At 40.9% G+C, this 22,671-nt stretch overlaps 7 protein-coding genes across 8 annotated transcripts; 4 read left to right on the top strand and 3 right to left on the bottom strand.

The window, feature by feature from the left end:
* Positions 1-295: 295 nt before the first annotated feature.
* Positions 296-1,678, bottom strand: LOC140766800 (cis-zeatin O-glucosyltransferase 1-like). The gene has a single exon (XM_073106455.1). It carries the CDS (start codon positions 1,676-1,678, stop codon positions 296-298), a length of 1,383 nt encoding a protein of 460 aa, XP_072962556.1.
* Positions 1,679-2,537: 859 nt separating this feature from the next.
* On the top strand, positions 2,538-4,204 carry LOC140766953 (cis-zeatin O-glucosyltransferase 1-like). Its single transcript, XM_073106668.1, has one exon. The coding sequence runs from the start codon at positions 2,562-2,564 to the stop codon at positions 3,942-3,944; it is 1,383 nt and encodes a 460-aa protein (XP_072962769.1). The 5' UTR covers positions 2,538-2,561; the 3' UTR covers positions 3,945-4,204.
* A 1,597-nt stretch (positions 4,205-5,801) lies between these two features.
* Positions 5,802-7,395, bottom strand: LOC140767082 (cis-zeatin O-glucosyltransferase 1-like). The gene has a single exon (XM_073106864.1). It carries the CDS (start codon positions 7,373-7,375, stop codon positions 5,996-5,998), a length of 1,380 nt encoding a protein of 459 aa, XP_072962965.1. The 5' UTR covers positions 7,376-7,395; the 3' UTR covers positions 5,802-5,995.
* Positions 7,396-9,543: 2,148 nt separating this feature from the next.
* On the bottom strand, positions 9,544-11,042 carry LOC140766994 (cis-zeatin O-glucosyltransferase 1-like). The gene has a single exon (XM_073106725.1). It carries the CDS (start codon positions 11,016-11,018, stop codon positions 9,636-9,638), a length of 1,383 nt encoding a protein of 460 aa, XP_072962826.1. The 5' UTR covers positions 11,019-11,042; the 3' UTR covers positions 9,544-9,635.
* A 741-nt stretch (positions 11,043-11,783) lies between these two features.
* LOC140766799 (putative cis-zeatin O-glucosyltransferase) lies at positions 11,784-13,163 on the top strand. Its single transcript, XM_073106454.1, has one exon. The coding sequence runs from the start codon at positions 11,784-11,786 to the stop codon at positions 13,161-13,163; it is 1,380 nt and encodes a 459-aa protein (XP_072962555.1).
* A 961-nt stretch (positions 13,164-14,124) lies between these two features.
* Positions 14,125-17,546, top strand: LOC140766489 (AT-hook motif nuclear-localized protein 5-like). Of its 2 annotated transcripts, XM_073105860.1 has the most exons (6): positions 14,125-14,481; positions 14,606-15,023; positions 15,364-15,431; positions 15,775-15,906; positions 16,624-16,785; positions 16,915-17,546. In XM_073105860.1, exons 1-6 carry the CDS (start codon positions 14,479-14,481, stop codon positions 17,143-17,145), a joined length of 1,014 nt encoding a protein of 337 aa, XP_072961961.1. In that variant the 5' UTR covers positions 14,125-14,478; the 3' UTR covers positions 17,146-17,546. The 2 variants fall into 2 exon arrangements, with proteins under 2 accessions (XP_072961961.1, XP_072961960.1); XM_073105859.1 differs by having other exon boundaries at positions 14,125-15,023.
* Positions 17,547-19,245: 1,699 nt separating this feature from the next.
* On the top strand, positions 19,246-22,027 carry LOC140767846 (proline dehydrogenase 1, mitochondrial-like). The gene is made up of 4 exons (XM_073107916.1): positions 19,246-19,835; positions 20,633-21,272; positions 21,372-21,612; positions 21,692-22,027. The coding sequence occupies exons 1-4, from the start codon at positions 19,320-19,322 to the stop codon at positions 21,744-21,746; spliced, it is 1,452 nt and encodes a 483-aa protein (XP_072964017.1). The 5' UTR covers positions 19,246-19,319; the 3' UTR covers positions 21,747-22,027.
* The last annotated feature ends 644 nt before the right edge of the window (positions 22,028-22,671 follow it).

The following is a 22,671-nucleotide window of genomic DNA, read 5'->3' as shown; positions in this document are numbered from 1 at the left end:
GATACAAATTCAACAACAGTCCAAATATATTTAACTCAAAAGATAAATAGATTCCACCTTAAACCCTTCCTAAAAATAGGTTATATATAACGGAGTCAAACAATACATGTGTAAATAATATTATGGTGGAAAATCCACCTATATCAAACCTAAATCTATGGGAGAATTTGAATCTATGCCCTCTCGCATGTCTTAAGCATGCCATTATTTAGAACATAGTTATTATATATTATCGCGAAGAAGGTACAGCATGGTGCCCTAATCACTTAAACAGTGTGCAACTCTAGTGGCATAATTAGCACCTTGTGATATGAGCAATAAACGATTCCAATGCAGTATTAGAAACCCCACCATCCGACACTGCTGCTCTCACAGCTTCACCTAAAGCGTTAATCCGTTGCTTAATCTCCTTCCCTTCGTCATGTACCATGATCTTATTAATGGCCTCCACTATGTCCTTTGCCATAACTAATTCTTCTCTTCTATCCCACTCTCGAACCATAACTCCAACCTTCAGATACTTGGTCACAAGCAATGCATTCACAGGCTGGTCCGAATGCATTGGCCATGCTGCAATTGGCACTCCCATGCTAAGACTCTCCATGCAAGAATTCCAACCACAGTGACTCATGAATAAGCCAGTGGATTTGTGAGCTAAGATATCCAACTGTGGAGCCCAATCTCGAATAACTATTCCTCTCCCTTCCACTTCCTTCTCGAAACGAGGAGGCAACTTAGAACTCGTCTCCTTTGCCTCCTCCGCGAATATATTGCCTCTATCCGCGCTTTTCAAGACCCAGATAAATCGTTGTCGGCTTTGGACTAGTCCGATCGCCAACTGTTCGACCTCGTTCTCAGAGAGCATCGTCGTGCTTCCGAAGGAGAGATAGAGAACGGAACCTTCCGGTTGCTTGTCGAGCCAATACAGACACTCGTGTCTATGACCACCTTCGGGAATCGCGATAGGATTTACTGGGCCGATCGCGAATATCTTCTTGCCAACAAAACCCGGCTCATGGCGTAGCAATTCGAGGAATTCACCTTCCAATTCCATGCATGTGTTTATAATCGTGCCGGACTCAGTTTTTTCATTGTCGTAGTAGCTGCGTTTCACGAATTCCACGGCCTCCTTAGGCGGGGCACTATCTCGTGCAGGGAGAACCAAGTCATGGGCTCGTAAAAGCTCTGCAAAGGATTCGCTTACTTGCGGAGAAGTGAGTCGGAAGAAGGCGGCGAGGCATTGGAAAGTGTACGACTCAGCATTTGGTAATGACTCAGCTTCTTTGCCAGCGAACGAAGAAAGTGGGTCATGGACTATTACGAGTCGAGTTGAAGCAGAGGATAGAGTTTGTAACAGAGAGGAAAGAGGAGCTCTGATGTTTATGAATGCTTCAAAGGAAGGAAAGAGATGTGATGGGAATTTGATGATGGAGTTTTGGTCCGGTGGTGGATTGGGAAATGGAGGGATAGGGAGGGAGTGGAAGTGGATGGAGTGGAGAGAGGAAGGGTTCCAACCTTGGACGCGAGACTTGGCTTGGAGGACGTGGGTGGGAGTAGATGCGTAGTGGACGGGGAAACCACGGGAGGAGAGGAGGAGGGAGAAGTGGAGGAGTTGGTTGAGGTGGCCTTGGGCTGGGAATGGAACTACCAAGATAGACACCTTCTGTTTTTCCTCCATGCTGATCAATGTTTGGTCTCTCCTCTGTTTTAGGTGAAGGATATATATATATATATATATAGAGAGAGAGAGAGAGAGAGAGAGAGAGAGAGAGAGAGAGAGAGAGAGAGAGAGAGAGAGAGAGAGTTGACTTGACTGGAGCAGGAGAAGCCAATTTTGACTGGAACTACAGAGGCAACTAGGAAGCGGATCGGCTACAGTCAAGGTTGCCAGCTGCAGTTCAAACTTATTAACTTGGAGGCATGAAGGGATGATGTAAGTGCTTAACTCATGTAGGTACTAGTTGGCTCAACCTTCAAATCTACAAAAGAAATTATTTAGAATTTTCACTCAGTTTTGTTTCTCATTGGTGTTAGTTTAAACGGTTCATATCCAATGCAAGTTACGTCCACATAAATGTTGCTGATTTCCACTACTGTATAAATCGGAAAGAGAATCTATAAATTAGCACCAATGAAAAAGAAAACTGAGTGAAAATTCTAAATAATTTCTTTTGTAGAATTGAAGGTTGAGCCAACCACTACCTAATTGAGTTAAGCACTTACATCATCCATTTATGGAGCTTAACTACCCTCCAAGTTAATAAGTTTGAACTCATCTAAAACCCAATAAACACACTACCTGGCTACAGAACAATTCTGGCAACCTTGACTGTAGCCCATCCGCTTCCTAGTTGCCTCTGTAGTTCCAGTCAAAACTGGGTTCTCTCCTGCTCCAGTCAAGTCAACTCTCTCTCTCTCTCTCTCTCTCTCTCTCTCTCTCTCTCTCTCTCTCTCTCTCTCTCTCTCTCTCTCTCTCTCTCTCTCTCTCTCTCTCTCTCTCTCTCTATATATATATATATATCCTTCACCTAAAACAGAGGAGAGACCAAACATTGATCAGCATGGAGGAAAAACAGAAGGTGTCTATCTTGGTAGTTCCATTCCCAGCCCAAGGCCACCTCAACCAACTCCTCCACTTCTCCCTCCTCCTCTCCTCCCGTGGTTTCCCCGTCCACTACGCATCTACTCCCACCCACGTCCTCCAAGCCAAGTCTCGCGTCCAAGGTTGGAACCCTTCCTCTCTCCACTCCATCCACTTCCACTCCCTCCCTATCCCTCCATTTCCCAATCCACCACCGGACCAAAACTCCATCATCAAATTCCCATCACATCTCTTTCCTTCCTTTGAAGCATTCATAAACATCAGAGCTCCTCTTTCCTCTCTGTTACAAACTCTATCCTCTGCTTCAACTCGACTCGTAATAGTCCATGACCCACTTTCTTCGTTCGCTGGCAAAGAAGCTGAGTCATTACCAAATGCTGAGTCGTACACTTTCCAATGCCTCGCCGCCTTCTTCCGACTCACTTCTCCGCAAGTAAGCGAATCCTTTGCAGAGCTTTTACGAGCCCATGACTTGGTTCTCCCTGCACGAGATAGTGCCCCGCCTAAGGAGGCCGTGGAATTCGTGAAACGCAGCTACTACGACAATGAAAAAACTGAGTCCGGCACGATTATAAACACATGCATGGAGTTGGAAGGTGAATTCCTCGAATTGCTACGCCATGAGCCGGGTTTTGTTGGCAAGAAGATATTCGCGATCGGCCCAGTAAATCCTATCGCGATTCCCGAAGGTGGTCATAGACACGAGTGTCTGTATTGGCTCGACAAGCAACCAGAAGGTTCCGTTCTCTATCTCTCCTTCGGAAGCACGACGATGCTCTCTGAGAACGAGGTCGAACAGTTGGCGATCGGACTAGTCCAAAGCCGACAACGATTTATCTGGGTCTTGAAAAGCGCGGATAGAGGCAATATATTCGCGGAGGAGGCAAAGGAGACGAGTTCTAAGTTGCCTCCTCGTTTCGAGAAGGAAGTGGAAGGGAGAGGAATAGTTATTCGAGATTGGGCTCCACAGTTGGATATCTTAGCTCACAAATCCACTGGCTTATTCATGAGTCACTGTGGTTGGAATTCTTGCATGGAGAGTCTTAGCATGGGAGTGCCAATTGCAGCATGGCCAATGCATTCGGACCAGCCTGTGAATGCATTGCTTGTGACCAAGTATCTGAAGGTTGGAGTTATGGTTCGAGAGTGGGATAGAAGAGAAGAATTAGTTATGGCAAAGGACATAGTGGAGGCCATTAATAAGATCATGGTACATGACGAAGGGAAGGAGATCAAGCAACGGATTAACGCTTTAGGTGAAGCTGTGAGAGCAGCAGTGTCGGATGGTGGGGTTTCTAATACTGCATTGGAATCGTTTATTGCTCATATCACAAGGTGCTAATTATGCCACTAGAGTTGCACACTGTTTAAGTGATTAGGGCACCATGCTGTACCTTCTTCGCGATAATATATAATAACTATGTTCTAAATAATGGCATGCTTAAGACATGCGAGAGGGCATAGATTCAAATTCTCCCATAGATTTAGGTTTGATATAGGTGGATTTTCCACAATAATATTATTTATACATGTATTGTTTGACTTCGTTATATATAACCTATTTTTAGGAAGGGTTTAAGGTGGAATCTATTTATCTTTTGAGTTAAATATATTTGGACTATTTTTGAATTTGTATCGTTAGAAATTGATTGGTGAAAATAAACACAGACACACACATCAAACAATAGACTGTAGCGTAGGTGTGAATGATTACCGAGCAAAGCACACTTTCAATTCTTAGTATCTATCTCAATCTATTTTACAAATCATATATTTGAAGAACTTTGTACCGACTATTTTTTATTTTCAATAATTTTTATTTAACACATTAGGCTAATTTGGATGGTGCTAACAAAAATACCATATTATAATATACAAAATAATTTATAAAATACATAAATTATTTATTATTCTTACCATCTCATCATGCCCAACAAAGAGTCGGTGAGAGATGTATGGGTTGCTCCGTCTTCTACGTCAAACTCTTGATCAAAACAAAATTGGACAGAAGAAGAAATAAAAAAAATGAGGAGGAGGAGGAGGAGACAAGAGATGGTGGGCTGTCGATAGCGAAGTCAGGAGATGTTGGTTGGAGAAATTAAAAAAAAAACTGGTGGAGTGTAGAGAGGAAGAGAGAAAGGATGGTTGGATATTTTAATAATCTAATTAATATTTATTAGTTAAAATAATATTAAAATACTAAATAAAAATTATAGAAAAATATCAAATTACAAAATAACCACAACGGGTGACGGGTCTCATTCTTTTGCTGAAAGTGCATCCGTGGTGACAATATTGCCAAATGTGAAGTTAATGTAATAGGAAAGAATATCAATTGTGGAGCCGACCAATTTTCTTATTTTAAGCAACAACAATTAGCTATGGTATTGTTAATTTTAACCGTATGACTACAAATCTAATACATAAAATAAAGACATGTACAAATAACTTTGAACGAACCAATACTTAGCATAAAATAATAGCATAACTCCCAGAACATTATATTGAGTCTTAATGGCACATAAAAGATAGAGTAATGATTCTTCTCAAGCCACACTAGTAGTCAATTTTCGCTTCGCACGAAAAGCCTTCTTTTTTCTGTATCTTTTTTGATTCTTTTCTCTTAAAATCACATTGCAAACTTATTGGCAATTATCTGATAAATTCTTCGTGAGAGGAGAGAGGGAGAGGAAGAGAAGGTGAAAAAAGAAGAAGAGAAATTTTACTTAGTCTTTTGTTTTGTATACTTAACCACTTAATTTATTAATAAGGTGAAACGAAAGACACTCTTAACAAAGTATTTAAAACTTTTAATGCCAACCGCCAACTCCTTCTCCTTCGTTCTTAGATAATTTCAATATAGGATTCGGAGAAAATCACATTTATTTTCTTCATTCATTACATGTCATGTTTGGTAGCTTGCAATTACTATTGAAGGTATGGTTCGCGAGCAGATATAATATATCCAAAGAAAAAAAAAGAGATATATATTTTTTATATTTGCTTATATATGGATTTTAATTTATTTATTAATTAATGTGTGATGAGAGAGGTTAATTTACTCCATAAAAGATGAGAAAGGGTAAAATACAGCCCACCAACCATTTTTTAACTAGCACTATTAATTCGGATAAAACTTAATGATTCTATATTAGTAATTAGTAGAAGATTGTTTAGTGATAGAAAACGTAGAGAGAAGTAAAGCAATTCTATGAGCAAATTGCAATTAACCCAAAAGATTAATTCCAAGTTGCATATATTAATATAGACCAATCATATCAACTCGAAATTTTTTGGGCTCGACAAGACTCAATATCATTGAGATTATGGCATTATTTTGCATAATAGTCTTGAAACATGCATAATAATACCAACCATCGATACAATGCATTATCACCTTGTAATATGATCAATAAATAAATCCAACTCAGCACGAGAAGACCCACCATCCATTACTTCTCCTCTCACAGCATCACCTAAATCTCTAGCTCTTTGCTTAATCTCCTTCCCTTCATCATAAACCAAAACCTTATTAATGGCTTCCTCTATATCCTTTGCCGCAACTATTTCCTCTCTTCTATCCCACTCTCTGACCATAACACCAACCTTCAGATACTTGGTCACAAACAATGCATTCACAGGCTGGTCTGAATGCATTGGCCATGCAGCAATTGGCACTCCCATGCTAAGACTTTCCATGCAAGAATTCCACCCACAGTGACTCATGAATAAGCCAGTGGATTTGTGAGCTAAGATATCCAACTGTGGAGCCCAATCTCGAATAACTATTCCTCTCCCTTCCACTTCCTTATCGAAGCCAGCAGGCAACTTATAACCCGTCACCTTTGCCTCCTCCGCGAATATATTGCCTCTATCCGCGCTTCTCAAAACCCAGATAAATCGCTGTCGGCTTTGAACTATTCCGATCGCCAACTGCTCGACCTGGTCCTCCGAGGGGGTCGTCGTGCTTCCGAAGGAGAGATAGAGAACGGACCCATCCGGTTGCTTGTCGAGCCAGTTCAAGCACTCGTGTCTATGACCACCTCCTCGTATCACGACTGGATTTATCGGGCCGATCGCGAATAACTTCTTGCCTATATAATCCAGCTCTTGGCGTCTCAATTCGAGGAATTCGCCTTCCAACTTCTTGCATGTGTTAATAATCATGCCAAAGTCCCTTTCGTTATTGTTGTGGCTGTTGCGATCCGCGAAGTCCAAGAACTCCTCAGTGATGCAGCTATCTTTGGCGGGGAGAACCCAGTCATGGGCTCGTAAAAGCTTTGCAGTGGATTCGCTTATTTGTGGAAAAGTGAGTCCGTATAAGGCGGAGAGGCACTGGAAGTTGTATGACTCGGTATTTGGAAGTGACTCAGCTTCTTTGCCAGCGAACGAAGAAAGTGAGTCATGGACTATTACGAGTCGAGTTGAAGCAGAGGATAGAGTTTGTAACAGAGAGGAAAGAGGGGCTCTGATGTGCAGGAAGGCTTCAAACGTAGGCTGCAGATGGGATGGGAATTTGATAGTGGAGTTGTGGTCTGGTGGTGGAGTGGGAAATGGAGGGATGGGGAGGGAGTGGAAGTGGATGGCGTGGAGAGAGGAAGGGTTCCACCCTTGGAGGCGAGACTTGGCTTGGAGGACGTGGGTGGGAGCGGTGGCGTAGTGGACCGGGAAGCCACGGGAGGAGAGGAGGAGGGAGAAATGGAGGAGTTGGTTGAGGTGGCCTTGGGCTGGGAATGGAACTACCAAGATAGACACCTTCTGTTTTTCCTCCATGCTGATCAATGTTTGGTCTCTCCTCTGTTTTAGGTGAAGGATATATATATATATATATATATATATATATATATAGAGAGAGAGAGAGAGAGAGAGAGAGAGAGAGAGAGAGAGAGAGAGAGAGAGAGTTGACTTGACTGGAGCAGGAGAGAACCCAGTTTTGACTGGAACTACAGAGGCAACTAGGAAGCGGATGGGCTACAGTCAAGGTTGCCAGAATTGTTCTGTAGCCAGGTAGTGTGTTTATTGGGTTTTAGATGAGTTCAAACTTATTAACTTGGAGGGTAGTTAAGCTCCATAAATGGATGATGTAAGTGCTTAACTCAATTAGGTAGTGGTTGGCTCAACCTTCAATTCTACAAAAGAAATTATTTAGAATTTTCACTCAGTTTTCTTTTTCATTGGTGTTAATTTATAGATTCTCTTTCCGATTTATACAGTAGTGGAAATCAGCATCATTTATGTGGACGTAACTTGCATTGGATATGAACCGTTTAAATTTTTCTGTCTCTGGATTCTTTCTCGTCGTGTTTTACTTTTCTATACTTATTCCTGATAAGAACTGGGCGATGTCTAATCCACTACCATTCTAACAAAACTTTAATTCCTCAGTACCAATGATATAATTATCCCTATCCGATAGAATATCTCTTTGTTATTATAAATGTGAAGACGAGGTAATGAAAAAGAAGATAAATAATCGAATCAATCAGTTTTTTTTTTAGCAACAGCCACCAGGCTATATTATTCATTTTAACTAAATCATATAGTCTGATAGACAATAAAAATGAAGATATAGGTTAGTGCAACAGAAAGAACATTATATCGAGTCTTAAGAGGCCCACTGTGAATGAATTACGATAAGAAACCCGTTTTTACCGCACGCGATCATATTTAGTTCATTCTGGCTGCGAAGAAACCCATAATTGACAAGTAAAAAGTGGAAGGAGGACTTATTTTACACGGCACGTCTTGGTGTGAATGAACGTGGAGAAACCATACTTGACTAGAATCTAAGCTACATGAGTTAAGCACATACATCATCCCTTCATGTAGCTTAGCTAGCCACAAGTTAGTAACTCAGTAAGTTTGTTTTGGATGGTGAGAAGATTGTATTATGGATGATTGCACTAGTATGCTTGTCCTCTCACTGGCTGGCTCGAAAATAAAGTAGGAAATCTAACGGATAAATGATGCCTTGATGTAACGACAATTTATCCTCTTTTTCTCTATTACCTTATCTTTACATTAATTTATAATGATCACGAGAAGAAAATCAATCTTATTATTACATCTTTCATTTGTCTTTGCTTTTCCAAACTCTTATTGATCACACGTAGAATAATATCTGAAGCTACACAATTTGTATTTTTCACGTGCCCATAAGACTCGATATAATGTTCTTTTTGTTGCACTAACCTATATCTTCATTTTATTGTCTATCAGACTATATTATTTAGTTAAAATGAATAATATACCCTGGTGGGGTGGCTGTTGCTAAAAAAAACTGATTGATTCGATTATTTACCTTCTTTTTCATTACCTCATCTTCACATTTATAATAACAAAGACGGCAAATACTTTAATGCACCTTTAACAAAATTATAATTTTAATACAACAACTATAATAGATAGTTTTTATATTTGATACCGATTTTTTGGTACCAGTTCTAAAATTACGTTACATAAGAAAAATAGTATATTAGTTAAGAAGATTTAATTACGTGTGCCTAACTTCCCAATTTTCTTATTATATCCTTAAATATATGATTTGTAAAATAAATTGAGATAGATACTAAGAATTGAAAGTGTGCTTTATTCGGTAATCATCGACACCTATGCTACAGTCCATTGTTTGGTGTGTGCGTCTGTGTGTTTTTTTCACCAATCAATTTCTAATGATACAAATTCAACAACAGTCTAAATATATTTAACTCAAAAGATAAATAGATTCCACCTTAAACCCTTCCCAAAAATAGGTCATACATAATGGAGTCAAGCAATACATGTATAAATAATATTATGGTGGAAAATCCAACTATATCAAACCTAAATCTATGGGAGAGTTTGAATCTATGCCCTCTCACATGTGACGGGCTGATAGAATCCAATCATTGAGGTAGACAAAAGCTAGACTAGTATATATTTTCAAGTTAATTAAGCATGCCTTTATTTAGAACATAGTTATTATATATTATCGTGAAGAAGGTACAGCATGGTGCCATAATCACTTAAATAGTGTGCAACTCTAGTGGCATAATTAGCACCTTGTGATATGAGCAATAAACGATTCCAATGCAGTATTAGAAACCCCACCATCCGACACTGCTGCTCTCACAGCTTCACCTAAAGCGTTAATCCGTTGCTTGATCTCCTTCCCTTCGTCATATACCATGATCTTATTAATGGCCTCCACTATGTCCTTTGCCATAACTAATTCTTCTCTTCTATCCCACTCTCGAACCATAACTCCAACCTTCAGATACTTGGTCACAAAAAATGCATTCACAGGCTGGTCCGAATGCATTGGCCATGCTGCAATTGGCACTCCCATGCTAAGACTCTCCAAGCAAGAATTCCAACCACAGTGACTCATGAATAAGCCAGTGGATTTGTGAGCTAAGATATCCAACTGTGGAGCCCAATCTCGAATAACTATTCCTCTCCCTTCCACTTCCTTCCCGAAACCAGGAGGCAACTTAGAACTCGTCTCCTTTGCCTCCTCCGCGAATATATTGCCTCTATCCGCGCTTTTCAAGACCCAGATAAATCGTTGTCGGCTTTGGACTAGTCCGATCGCCAACTGTTCCACCTCGTTCTCAGAGAGCATCGTCGTGCTTCCGAAGGAGAGATAGAGAACCGAACCTACCGGTTGCTTGTCGAGCCAATCCAGACACTCGTGTCTATGACCACCTTCGGGAATCGCGATAGGATTTACTGGGCCGACCGCGAATATCTTCTTGCCAACAAAATCCGACTCATGGCGTAGCAATTCGAGGAATTCACCTTCCAACTTCATGCATGTGTTTATAATCGTGCCGGACTCAGTTTTTTCATTGCCGTAGTAGCTGCGTTTCACGAATTCCACGGCCTCCTCAGTCCGGACGCTATCTCGTGCAGGGAGAACCAAGTCATGGGCTCGTAAAAGCTCTGCAAAGGATTCGCTTACTTGCGGAAAAGTGAGTCGGTAGAAGGCGGCGAGGCATTGGAAAGTGTACGACTCAGCATTTGGTAATGACTCAGCTTCTTTGCCAGCGAACGAAGAAAGTGGGTCATGGACTATTACGAGTCGAGTTGAAGCAGAGGATAGAGTTTGTAACAGAGAGGAAAGAGGAGCTCTGATGTTTATGAATGCTTTAAAGGCAGGAAAGAGATGTGATGGGAATTTGATGATGGAGTTTTGGTCCGGTGGTGGATTGGGAAATGGAGGGATAGGGAGGGAGTGGAAGTGGATGGAGTGGAGAGAGGAAGGGTTCCAACCTTGGACGCGAGACTTGGCTTGGAGGACGTGGGTGGGAGTAGATGCGTAGTGGACGGGGAAACCACGGGAGGAGAGGAGGAGGGAGAAGTGGAGGAGTTGGTTGAGGTGGCCTTGGGCTGGGAATGGAACTACCAAGATAGACACCTTCTGTTTTTCCTCCATGCTGATCAATGTTTGGTCTCTCCTCTGTTTTAGGTGAAGGATATATATATAGAGAGAGAGAGGGAGAGAGAGAGAGAGAGAGAGAGAGAGAGAGAGAGAGAGAGAGAGAGAGAGAGAGAGAGAGAGAGAGAGAGAGAGAGTTGACTTGACTGGAGCAGGAGAAGCCAGTTTTGACTGGAACTACAGAGGCAACTAGGAACCGGATCGGCTACAGTCAAGGTTGCCAGAATTGTTCTGTAGCCAGGTAGTGTGTTTATTGGGTTTTAGATGAGTTCAAACTTATTAACTTGGAGGGTAGTTAAGCTCCATAAATGGATGATGTAAGTGCTTAACTCAATTAGGTAGTGGTTGGCTCAACCTTCAATTCTACAAAAGAAATTATTTAGAATTTTCACTCAGTTTTCTTTTTCATTGGTGTTAATTTATAGATTCTCTTTCCGATTTATACAGTAGTGGAAATCAGCAACATTTATGTGGATGTAACTACCCTCCAAGTTAATAAGTTTGAACTCATCTAAAACCCAATAAATACACTACCTGGCTACAGAACAATTCTGGCAACCTTGACTGTAGCCCATCCGCTTCCTAGTTGCCTCTGTAGTTCCAGTCAAAACTGGGTTCTCTCCTGCTCCAGTCAAGTCAACTCTCTCTCTCTCTCTCTCTCTCTCTCTCTCTCTCTCTCTCTCTCTCTCTCTCTCTCCCCCCCTCTCTCTCTATATATATATCCTTCACCTAAAACAGAGGAGAGACCAAACATTGATCAGCATGGAGGAAAAACAGAAGGTGTCTATCTTGGTAGTTCCATTCCCAGCCCAAGGCCACCTCAACCAACTCCTCCACTTCTCCCTCCTCCTCTCCTCCCGTGGTTTCCCCGTCCACTACGCATCTACTCCCACCCACGTCCTCCAAGCCAAGTCTCGCGTCCAAGGTTGGAACCCTTCCTCTCTCCACTCCATCCACTTCCACTCCCTCCCTATCCCTCCATATCCCAATCCACCACCGGACCAAAACTCCATCATCAAATTCCCATCACATCTCTTTCCTTCCTTTGAAGCATTCATAAACATCAGAGCTCCTCTTTCCTCTCTGTTACAAACTCTATCCTCTGCTTCAACTCGACTCGTAATAGTCCATGACCCACTTTCTTCGTTCGCTGGCAAAGAAGCTGAGTCACTTCCAAATACCGAGTCATACAACTTCCAGTGCCTCTCCGCCTTATACGGACTCACTTTTCCACAAATAAGCGAATCCACTGCAAAACTTTTACGAGCCCATGACTGGGTTCTCCCCGCCAACGATATCTGCATCACTGAGGAGTTCTTGGACTTCGCGGATCGCAACAGCCACGATAATAACGAAAGGGAGTCCGGCATGATTATTAACACATGCATGGAATTGGAAGGCGAATTCCTCGAATTGAGACGCCAAGAGCTGGATTATAAAGGCAAGAAGTTATTCGCAATCGGCCCGATAAATCCAGTCGTGATACGAGGAGGTGGTCATAGACACGAGTGCTTGAACTGGCTCGACAAGCAACCGGATGGGTCCGTTCTCTATCTCTCCTTCGGAAGCACGACGACCCCCTCGGAGGACCAGGTCGAGCAGTTGGCGATCGGAATAGTTCAAAGCCGACAGCGATTTATCTGGGTTTTGAGAAGCGCGGATAGAGGCAATATATTCGCGGAGGAGGCAAAGGAGACGGGTTATAAGTTGCCTGCTGGCTTCGATAAGGAAGTGGAAGGGAGAGGAATAGTTATTCGAGATTGGGCTCCACAGTTGGATATCTTAGCTCACAAATCCACTGGCTTATTCATGAGTCACTGTGGGTGGAATTCTTGCATGGAAAGTCTTAGCATGGGAGTTCCAATTGCTGCATGGCCAGAGCATTCAGACCAGCCTGTGAATGCATTGCTTGTGACCAAGTATCTGAAGGTTGGTGTCATGGTTAGAGAGTGGGATAGAAGAGAGGAAATAGTTGCGGCAAAGGATATAGAGGAAGCCATTAATAAGGTCTTGGTTTATGATGAAGGGAAGGAGATTAAGCAAAGAGCTAGAGATTTAGGTGAAGCTGTGAGAGGAGAAGTAATGGATGGTGGGTCTTCTCGTGCTGAGTTGGATTTATTTATTGATCATATTACAAGGTGATAATGCATTGTACGGCTGATTGCGATAGTATGTTTGTCGTCTCACTGGCTGGCTCGTAAGACAAAGTAGGAAATCTAACGGATAAATGATGCCTTGGTGTACCGACAATTTATCCTCTTTTTCTCTATTACTTATCTTTATATTAATTTATAATGATCACGAGAAGCAAATCAATCTATTATTGCATCTTTCTTATGTTGTTTGCTTTTGCAAACTCTTATCGCACACACGTAGAGTAATATCTAAAGCTACAGAATTTGTATTATTTATTAGCCTACTACTACCATGCATGAGGAATTGTAGCAAAACTGGTCGGGAGGAAATTAACAGTCTGCACCTTCGCCATTTGCATTTCTTCTCTATAACTCCGAACACCATTAAACAAGACAGCGTTGAGTCCGGAAGCACGACATCTTTGTCTCTTGGCTTCGAGGTCGATTTGGAATCATTTATATCTCATATCACACTAGGATTATTATTTAGAATGACGTATGAATTGCATTATAAGTGATTAGGGAAAACTATATACTTGATGCCCATTTCTTGTACTAGAGCGATCATGAAAGCGATGGTGAAGAAATTTTCGTTTCTTTTTCCTAATCTGAGTCGGGTATATTAGCATTTTGCACCTTCGAAAAATAAGAATTGAAAAAATGAGAATAAAGCTAACCTTGTAATATTTCTATATTCTTCAACCAAAAGCTCCGAAAAATCTCGGCCGGACCCACTTAATCCAGCTGTATTCCAACTCTGCGGTGATGGAGATCACGTGATGGCGCGGTTCCTTGTACTTGACAAGTGGGCCCATCAGAATCGGCCACATATGCGATTAGCTACACTACTTTGGTGAATGCTGTTAGGAAGCTAACAGGGAAGATCTTAATCCCATTGTATATTCCTGTGTTTTATTTACAAAGCATTTAATATATATTTAGGATTAATGCTAAAGCTCTCCTCTCTTCTCTGGCAGTGGTTAGCGGCTATATCAGCACCTTAAACAACAGAGCCATTTCTTGAGAACGGAGCTCGAGAGAGAGAGAGGGATTTCTTGGGTTTTTTGGCGTACCGTTGAGCCATTTCTTGAGAACGGAGTTCGAGGGAGGAGGGAGAAAGGATTTCTAGGGTTTTCGACGTAACATTTTGTCTTCTAACCACATTCTTTCGACCTGCAAGCGCAGTTCGTATTCCTGCCATTTTTACCTCACAAAAGAACCTCCAAGATTAGACCTTGCATTTAAAGAGATCAGACAAGCGGAGTAAAGGAAGCGTGTTGTTTCCTTTGGTCTTATTCGACCTTGGACTGCAGCTCTCTTTGATGGTTTATTTTGACCTAGAAAAACACTATTTTACCTTCTCGTCCTCCTCTTTAATTTTCTCTGCTTAGGGTTTGGAATTACACCCGAAGCTTCGCGATGTCGTCACCCGCCTCGTACTTCGTGCAGAGAGCGATCGCCCCCGGCGGAGCCGGTTCCTCGCCCAGCTTGCGCGGCCCGTCTCCGGTCATCCGGTCGATGCCCAACCCTGGAATGAGCTTGGCCATGCATTGCTCCGGCGGCGGCACCGGAACCGGGCCGGTAGGGTCGGAGTTCCATTTCGAGGCTCCGAATCTGCCATTGGTCGCTGCCCAAGGCAGTAGGGGGGACGTGGCCCCCGCGGCGGTGGGGCCTGGGGAGATGGTGAAGAAGAAGAGGGGAAGGCCTCGGAAATATGCGCCGGATGGGTCGGCGGCGTTGGCGTTGCCGCCGATCTCGTCTTCGGCGCCGCCGAGGATGGCGTCGGGTTCCGGGTCGGCTTCGGGTCAGAAACGGGGGAGAGGGCGGCCGCCCGGAACGGGGAGGAAGCAGCAATTGGCATTGTTCGGTGAGTTATTAACTACAAATTTAACCTTATGTTTGATTTCTAGTTTCTTCATTTAAAACTTGAATATTTTGAAAGCATTAATTTTCTTTTGATACCAGCGACTACTCGACTCAGATAATTTCTGATGCTTGAAAAAGATCTTATCGTTCAGAGAACAGAAAAAAAAAATCCTTAAAAGACAATAACTTCTTTTGTTCCATGGCTCTTCTTCATCAAATTTATCTCTTGCATTTTGTTAATTCAAACTTCTTTCCGTTCACTTCTTTAGAACATGAATCACCCTGAACATCGATTATTCAAATGAAATTGTGTAGCTTCCTTAATTAGTGTTCGAACACAGGGGAATGGGTCGCTGGTTCAGCTGGAACGGGGTTTACCCCGCATGTCATCAGAATTGCAGAAGGAGAGGTATGACTTGCATCATTTATTTTTCTTGAGTTGGAGTGTTAATTTCATTACACCAAAGGTAGTTAGAAGTCGGAAGAACGACAGCATGTGAGTGAGATAGTTATTTCAATTCAACTATGGTTCTTCAGTGCCATGTGGATTAATTTTTTAGTAGTTCCTATTCCAGCGCCAATATTATATGGAATTAGTGATAACTTGTTTATGTATTGTCTACAAAGGAACTTTCAGATGGTTCTTGCATTCTTGAAACTAACTTATGGTTCTTGCATTCTTGATTTTTCACTAATCTTTTTCTTCTTTGACAACATATTGATAGCTTAGGTTATCTTAATTTTCCATGCAGGATATCGCATCAAAGATAATGTCATTTGCACAACAGGGTCCCAGGGCTATCTGTATTATCTCAGCAAATGGTGCTGTCTCCACAGTGACTCTCCGCCAGCCTGCAACGTCTTCTGGCATTGTTACTTATGAGGTTGGACTTGTTCTGCTATTTTGTGTACCAAAGAATCCTGCTTTGAGTGCTTTCTACTATAACCATCCTTTTTGTCGCACCTAAATTTTCAATGTTAGAATCAATTTATTGTACATTACATGCTATTCTAGGCTTCCAACAAATGGAGGTCCTTAATTGAGTAAATGGATAAATTGCATTTGTCCCTGGAGGTCTTACATTTGCATAAATAAGAAACCTTCTCTTTTCATATTAGTAATTCGGTAGATGCATGGCCAATGTTCAGTTAAACAAAAGATATAAGAAGCCTAATTTTTGTGAACCTTGTCCTTTTAATACGGTTCACAATAATGTAATAGGATTTTCTCATGACAATGTGGAAGGATGGGATCTTGACTATTTAAATGCATAATATGATGTCAGCCATGATGTAATCGTAATCTACATGTTGAATACATAGGTGTCGAAATGCCTAAACAATTTCTTGGTCTTTCGCTAATGTACCGTGCAAATTAAAATTATTAGTTGGCATTCCAACTTTATTATTTGATTAAATCCTAAAGCAAATTTTGCGTTGCTATATTTCTCGAATTGGTTTTCACTTTCTTGAAACCTGAAATTCTTACCGTCATTAAATCAATATATTTTCTAGATCCTTTCATACAGGTAAATGGCATTTTATATTCATGGATTCTAATTTGACTTGTTTGGATCTCAAGAAGAATATTACTTGTGCAGGGTCGTTTTGAAATCCTTTGCCTGTCTGGCTCTTATTTGTTGTCTGAAGATGGTGGCTCGCATAGTCGCACAGGGGGTTTAAGCATCTCCCTCTCCAATCATGATGGCCGTGTATTTGGTGGTGGCGTTGGTGGATTGCTTATAGCTGCAACGGCTGTCCAGGTATTGTGTATTACCATTATTTGCTGTGCTATTTTGTTTTCTTTACCATCTAATTTGAGAATTATAGCTACATATAATAGGTGCTTGTGGCTCTTGAAGTTGTAAGTTAAAAAATATTATCCTTGGTAGGTGATTGTTGGAAGCTTTCTATATGGTGGAACAAAAACAAAGAACAAAGACAAAAGTAGCCAGGAACCAGAATCCAAATCTGAATTTTCCGGGGGTGATAATACGACCACACCAGGCATTACATTTTCCAATCAAAGCCCCTCACCTTCTGTGGCAATGAGGGAATGGTCTGATGTGAGGCAAATGGAGATTAGACCAAGCCATATTGATATCGACCTGACTCGCGGATAGTTGTAGCCATAGACCTCAATAGTCTGTAGATCAATTGCAGTTCTAGACTTCTAGTGATGGAAAGTATTAGGAAGATAGCATCACTAACGTGAATCAAGAAAGGCAGCTTGAACCTTTTTGTACTAACTTGTTTTGTATCAAATCTCAAAACAATCTAACCCATCTTGGTAGGTCTTCTATTGTTGTTTTGCATTCCAACCTGGACTTATGCTGTTCAAAAGTAGGGCTTCGATTGCAATTTGCATGACTGACCGACCCTTTCATGCCAGAACTGACCCTCCCACTTAGTGATAAATGTCATCCATATATACAGTCTCGTTCATGCGTGGTTGTTGGATGTCGCTTGAATGTTTCAAAGATCTTTTCTTTGTTGAATAAATTTGCCCAGTCGTTTCCTTTAATCGATTGCGAGAAGATTACTTAAGGAGATTAGCAAGTTTAGTGCGCAATTTCGAATTATGATGTCTTTATAAATGATGCGAAGAACTTTATTCCCACAATTGAGCTATAGTTATATGGCACAATCAATCACTTTGCTGAATCCAACCAAAAGTAAGGTACCTTTCAAGAATTTGTTCCATTGTAAAGCCACGATTTCTCGATCATATCCTCTCAATTTATATATATATATATATATATATATATATATATATATATATACTTCTCAAATCCATGGATTTTGCCCCCTCAAAAGTCTTTTTTTTTTTTTTGACAATTACAAATTTAAATTTAAATTATTTAATAATAATAAAAAAGATAATAATGTCCATAGTTAAGATAAAAGTAAGCACACAAGTGAGTGCTTGCAGGCTTGTAGCTCTTTATTATTAAATGAAGTGAATTTTAGTTTTAAGGGGGGCATGCAAAAGCTAAAGGTTTGTTTGGAATCAACTCTAGATGAAATTCAATTGAATTATTTAAAAGTAAATTCTATTGTTTGGAATGAGGCAATTTTTATCTTTTCTTTTGGAAAGAAAGATAATATCAATGTAACTAGGGGTGAAAACGGATCGGATAGTGCTCAACTAATATCTGAATCCATATTTTTAGTCCGGATAGGGATATTGGACGGATAGCAAAATATAAAATCAGATATTAAATAAACGGATACAGATAATTTTCGGATAGAAGATCGGATCTTAAAAGGATATTAATAGAATTTAAAATAATTATAATATTTTATTTAGATATAATTAACATAAAATTATTAAGAGTTTTACAACAAATAATTTTTTTGTATGTCAAATATATGAAATTAGAGAAATTAATCTCTATAAATAATATATAACATATTATTAATAACAATATTAATATTTACTATTTAAATAATCAAATTAAAAACTATAAATCATTTAAAAAAATATGCGGATATCCGATATCCGTATCCGAATCCGAAAAATATATTCGACCCATATCCGAATCTGTATCCGAATTTTTTTCAAAAATTCTATCCATATCCGATTCTGTATCGAATCCGAAAAATATATCCGACTCATATCCGAATCTTTTTTAAAAATTCTATCCATATCCGATTCTGTATCCGAATCCGAAAAATATATCCGACCCATATCCGAATCTTTATCCGAATTTTTTTTAAAAATTCTATCTATATCCGATTCCATATCCGAATCAGATAGAAATTTTTTATCCGAATTCGATCCCAGTCGGATTGGATAGCTGGTCAGGTCGGAGTTAATCCAACCGTTTTCACCCCTAAATGTAACAGAATAAGAGTTAATTTTCAGATTTTAAATGGTGAACTTAAGTGACAAATAAATACTGAGATCCGCTTAATTCCCCCTAAATGAATTGGAATCTTATTAACGAATGATTTCAAATAGTCTCGGCTTTCCAACCAGGGTGTAAGGATTACTTGGTATATATAATTTACATGACGGTATATAATGAAATAAAGGATTGTAAAAGGGTATATGTGTCAAAAAGCCTATTAAATTATAAATTCTTTGGTACATATCCTCCTAGGCGAAATCAAGGTCAAGACACTCTTCTCCCCAAAGCTTTGTCACACGTGAGTCAGCTTCTCATCCAATACGGAAAGGAAACGTTTCCGCTCCTCTATTTAAACTCCCTCGGTCCCAATTCCTCAACGTCCAGTTAGGAAATTAAAAAAAGAAGAAGAAGAAGAAGAAGAAGAAGGATACCAGAAATTTCCGATGGCCATCGCCGCCGCCCGAATCCGATACCAACAACTACACCGACCGCTCCCCCGACACCTCTCGTCCCTCACCTCCCCACCCATAACCGTACCCGATAAGGAGCTCTCGGACTCCCCGTCGGGATCCGGATCCGGGTCCGCACCGGACACGGAGCGGCTCTTCTCCTCGGTCCGGACCGGGTCGCTGGTGTCCTCCTTGGGGAATCTCTACTTGATGGGATTCGACCCGTTGGTGGACACGGCGACGGCGGTGATGCGATCCAGGGCGGTGATGGGATCGCGGGTGGGCCGGGAGGTGGTGAACCGGGCGGTCCGGGCGACGGTCTACAAGCACTTTTGCGCGGGGGAGACGGTGGAGGAGGTCGGCCAGGCGGTTCGGGAGTTGTGGGGAAGGGGAATGAGGGGGATCTTGGACTACGGGATGGAGGACGCCGACGACGGCGTTTCGTGCGACCGGAATCTCGCAGGATTCCAACGGGCGGTCCAGATGGCTTCCCAGCTCCCGCCGACCTCGGTGAGTGACACGCGTCCTACTTATGTGCTCCGGGATTTGTAGCGGATCCCATGTTTTACAAAATTTGCAATTTAACACCCTGCTTAACGTTTTAGACTCTAAAAACTTTAACCATCGGATTTATTTCTCTTTGCTCGTTCCATAAAAATGACAGGAGTGATTTGCAAACAGCGTAAATTGACATGAATATAAATAAGGCTCTACATTCAAAGATTCCTATTCTTTTCCAGAAACGCTGGAATCTCGTGGGACAAGGGAATCTGGGAGGTTCTAATTGGATGGTGGGGTTTTGTGGTATCGTAGAATTGGTAGTAAGATACCGGTTTGGCGCTTGGTGTAGTGCCACGTGGCCGTAGGTCCGTTTGGAGATGCGTATTTTGGATGTTCGTATTATAGACGTGGTTAGAAAAAGTCTTCTTCTCATCCTTGTTGGAAGGGAGGGATTTCCATAATTTAATTTCTCTGTGGATTTCTTTAATGGAATTTAAGAATGCAAGATAAGATAGGACGATTTGGGGGGCTAGGGGGGGTGTTGTGGTGGTGGGTGGTTGGTGGGTCGTGTGTGTCTATGCAACTTGAAGTAAAACATTTTAATTAATTTGTTTAATTTGTTCCGGATCATATTAAGCAACCAACAAGTTTAATTAGTCCAGATTTCTCTCTAGATTGGGTTTTTTTTTTCCCTGTTCAGAACTTTGGTAATAGCTCAGCAATTTCTTCTTCTTCTTTTTTTTCCTTCTATACTTTGGTAATAAATTGCCAGTTTATGGTAGTGATTCAATGTTACAATTTATCAGGCTAGTGTGTGCATAAAGATTACAGCACTCTGCCCAATTTCATTGCTTGAAAAGATGAGTGATCTATTGAGATGGAATGAAAAAGACCCATCATTTGATCTTCCATGGAAGGCAAACTCTTTTCCTATCCTCTCCAGCTCAAGCCCTCTCTACCTCACCCCTTCTATGCCAGAGCCTTTAACAGATGCAGAAGAGCATGAGCTCGGATTAGCTCACCAGAGACTGACACAGCTCTGTAAACAATGTGCCGAAGCCAATCTGATGCTGCTTGTTGATGCAGAGTATGCGTCTGTGCAGCCTGCAATAGACTACTTCACATATTTGGCCGCTCTGCAATTCAATAGAGAACAGCCTCTTGTTTATGGGACACTTCAGGCATACTTGAGGGATGCAAAGGAGAGGCTGGTGAAGATGGTCCAAGCTGCAGAAATGGAAGGGATGTCCATTGGAATTAAGCTAGTGAGAGGTGCTTACTTGACAAGGGAGACTCAGTTAGCTTCTTCTCTGGGCGTGCCTTCTCCCATCCATAGGAGCATTCAAGAGACTCATAGTTGTTATAATGATTGTGCATCATTCCTACTGGAGAAGGTTAGACAGGGATCTGGAGCAGTGGTGCTGGCTACTCACAATGTTAAATCTGGTAAATGTGCAGCACTCGCATTCAGACTCTGTGTTTTATTGGTCCTGAGACGTCTATATGTTGATTCTTAATGCTTGAACTACATTGGTGGTGTTGCAGGACAAATCGCTGCGGCGAAAGCTGAAGAATTGGGCATCGCTAAGGAAGACCAGAAGCTGCAGTTTGCTCAGCTGAAAGGAATGGCAGATGGGCTTTCTCTAGGACTTAGTAATGCTGGGTTTCAGGTGAACAAGTACCTGCCATTTGGGCCAGTAGACCAGGTGATTCCATACCTCCTTAGAAGAGCAGAAGAGAATAGAGGATTCCTTTCTACCTCTGCGACTGACAGGCAACTCATAAGGTATGTGAACTCTAAGCAATTTTTGTACTTTTTAGTGGTCAACTAAGTTTCTGATGCCAAGAGTGATAAATATTTGCAGTAAGGAGCTGATGAGGAGGCTAAAGACAGCAGTTCTGGGAAGGATTTTATTGTAATGATACAAATAGTGGCTCAATTTTCTTGTAAAGTGTGGGCTAATCAGCATAAGAAATAGGGAAATTATGTTGATGATCGATAGCTTTCAGCAATGAAAGGGAAATCGTTATCTTTCAGTTCAAAGTGCATATGTGCTGCACATCCTAAAATAAATTGTAGTGCTCAAGTGCAGTAGTCTGTCGTTTTTTAAAGATATTGTGTTACCATTACAGTTTGCCGATCTTGTACAAATGTAAATAAATGATTATAAAGAAATCCACATATTTTTCAACTTTACAGCTCTTGTTATCGCCTCTTGGTTCTCCTTTCGCCTTTCAATAAGAAGCAAAGTTGCAATATATCTCATGAGTTCAAAGTCATCAGTACTCTACATGACAAATTATAAAATATTATTATTATTATTATTATTATTTTGCATTATGTTCTAAGAAAATTCCATATCAGAAAAGCTGAAGAAGGATCATACGGTCCGTTGAATTTTTTTTTTTTTAAAAAAAAATGCATGTTTACATGAGGTTCTCATTTATTTGAATGCAGTCAGATGAAAGCGAAATAATTGAACAATTTGAGTTAGTCATCCGAGTAGTGCCGAAACCGTTTAAAAACGTTGACAAAAGGTTGGCGTGTTCATACTAGTCACCCTCCTTGTAGGGACAAGAGGACTTTTCTTCGAAGCTATTGGTTCATAATAATATTGTCAGTAGTCAGTACTCTACATTTTGGCAAAATATCATTTATTCCTGACAAGTTGGAGAAAAAGGACAAAAAAAAAGAGAGTCAGAACGTGATTTAAGTTCTATATATATATATATATAGGAGATTTTTCTTTTTCTTTTTTCCTGAACGACCACTTCAAATATGACAAAAATCAGAGGAAGCCCAAGATAAGATAAAAATTGAAATGGTTAAAAAGCGAAAGTCTAT

This window comes from Typha angustifolia, chromosome 9 (assembly GCF_048772165.1).
Source record: "Typha angustifolia cultivar Huaian chromosome 9, ASM4877216v1, whole genome shotgun sequence".
Classification (NCBI taxonomy): Eukaryota; Viridiplantae; Streptophyta; class Magnoliopsida; order Poales; family Typhaceae; genus Typha; species Typha angustifolia.
The sequence above is the reverse complement of the archived record's forward strand: the minus strand, read 5'-3'. Positions and strand labels throughout refer to the sequence as shown.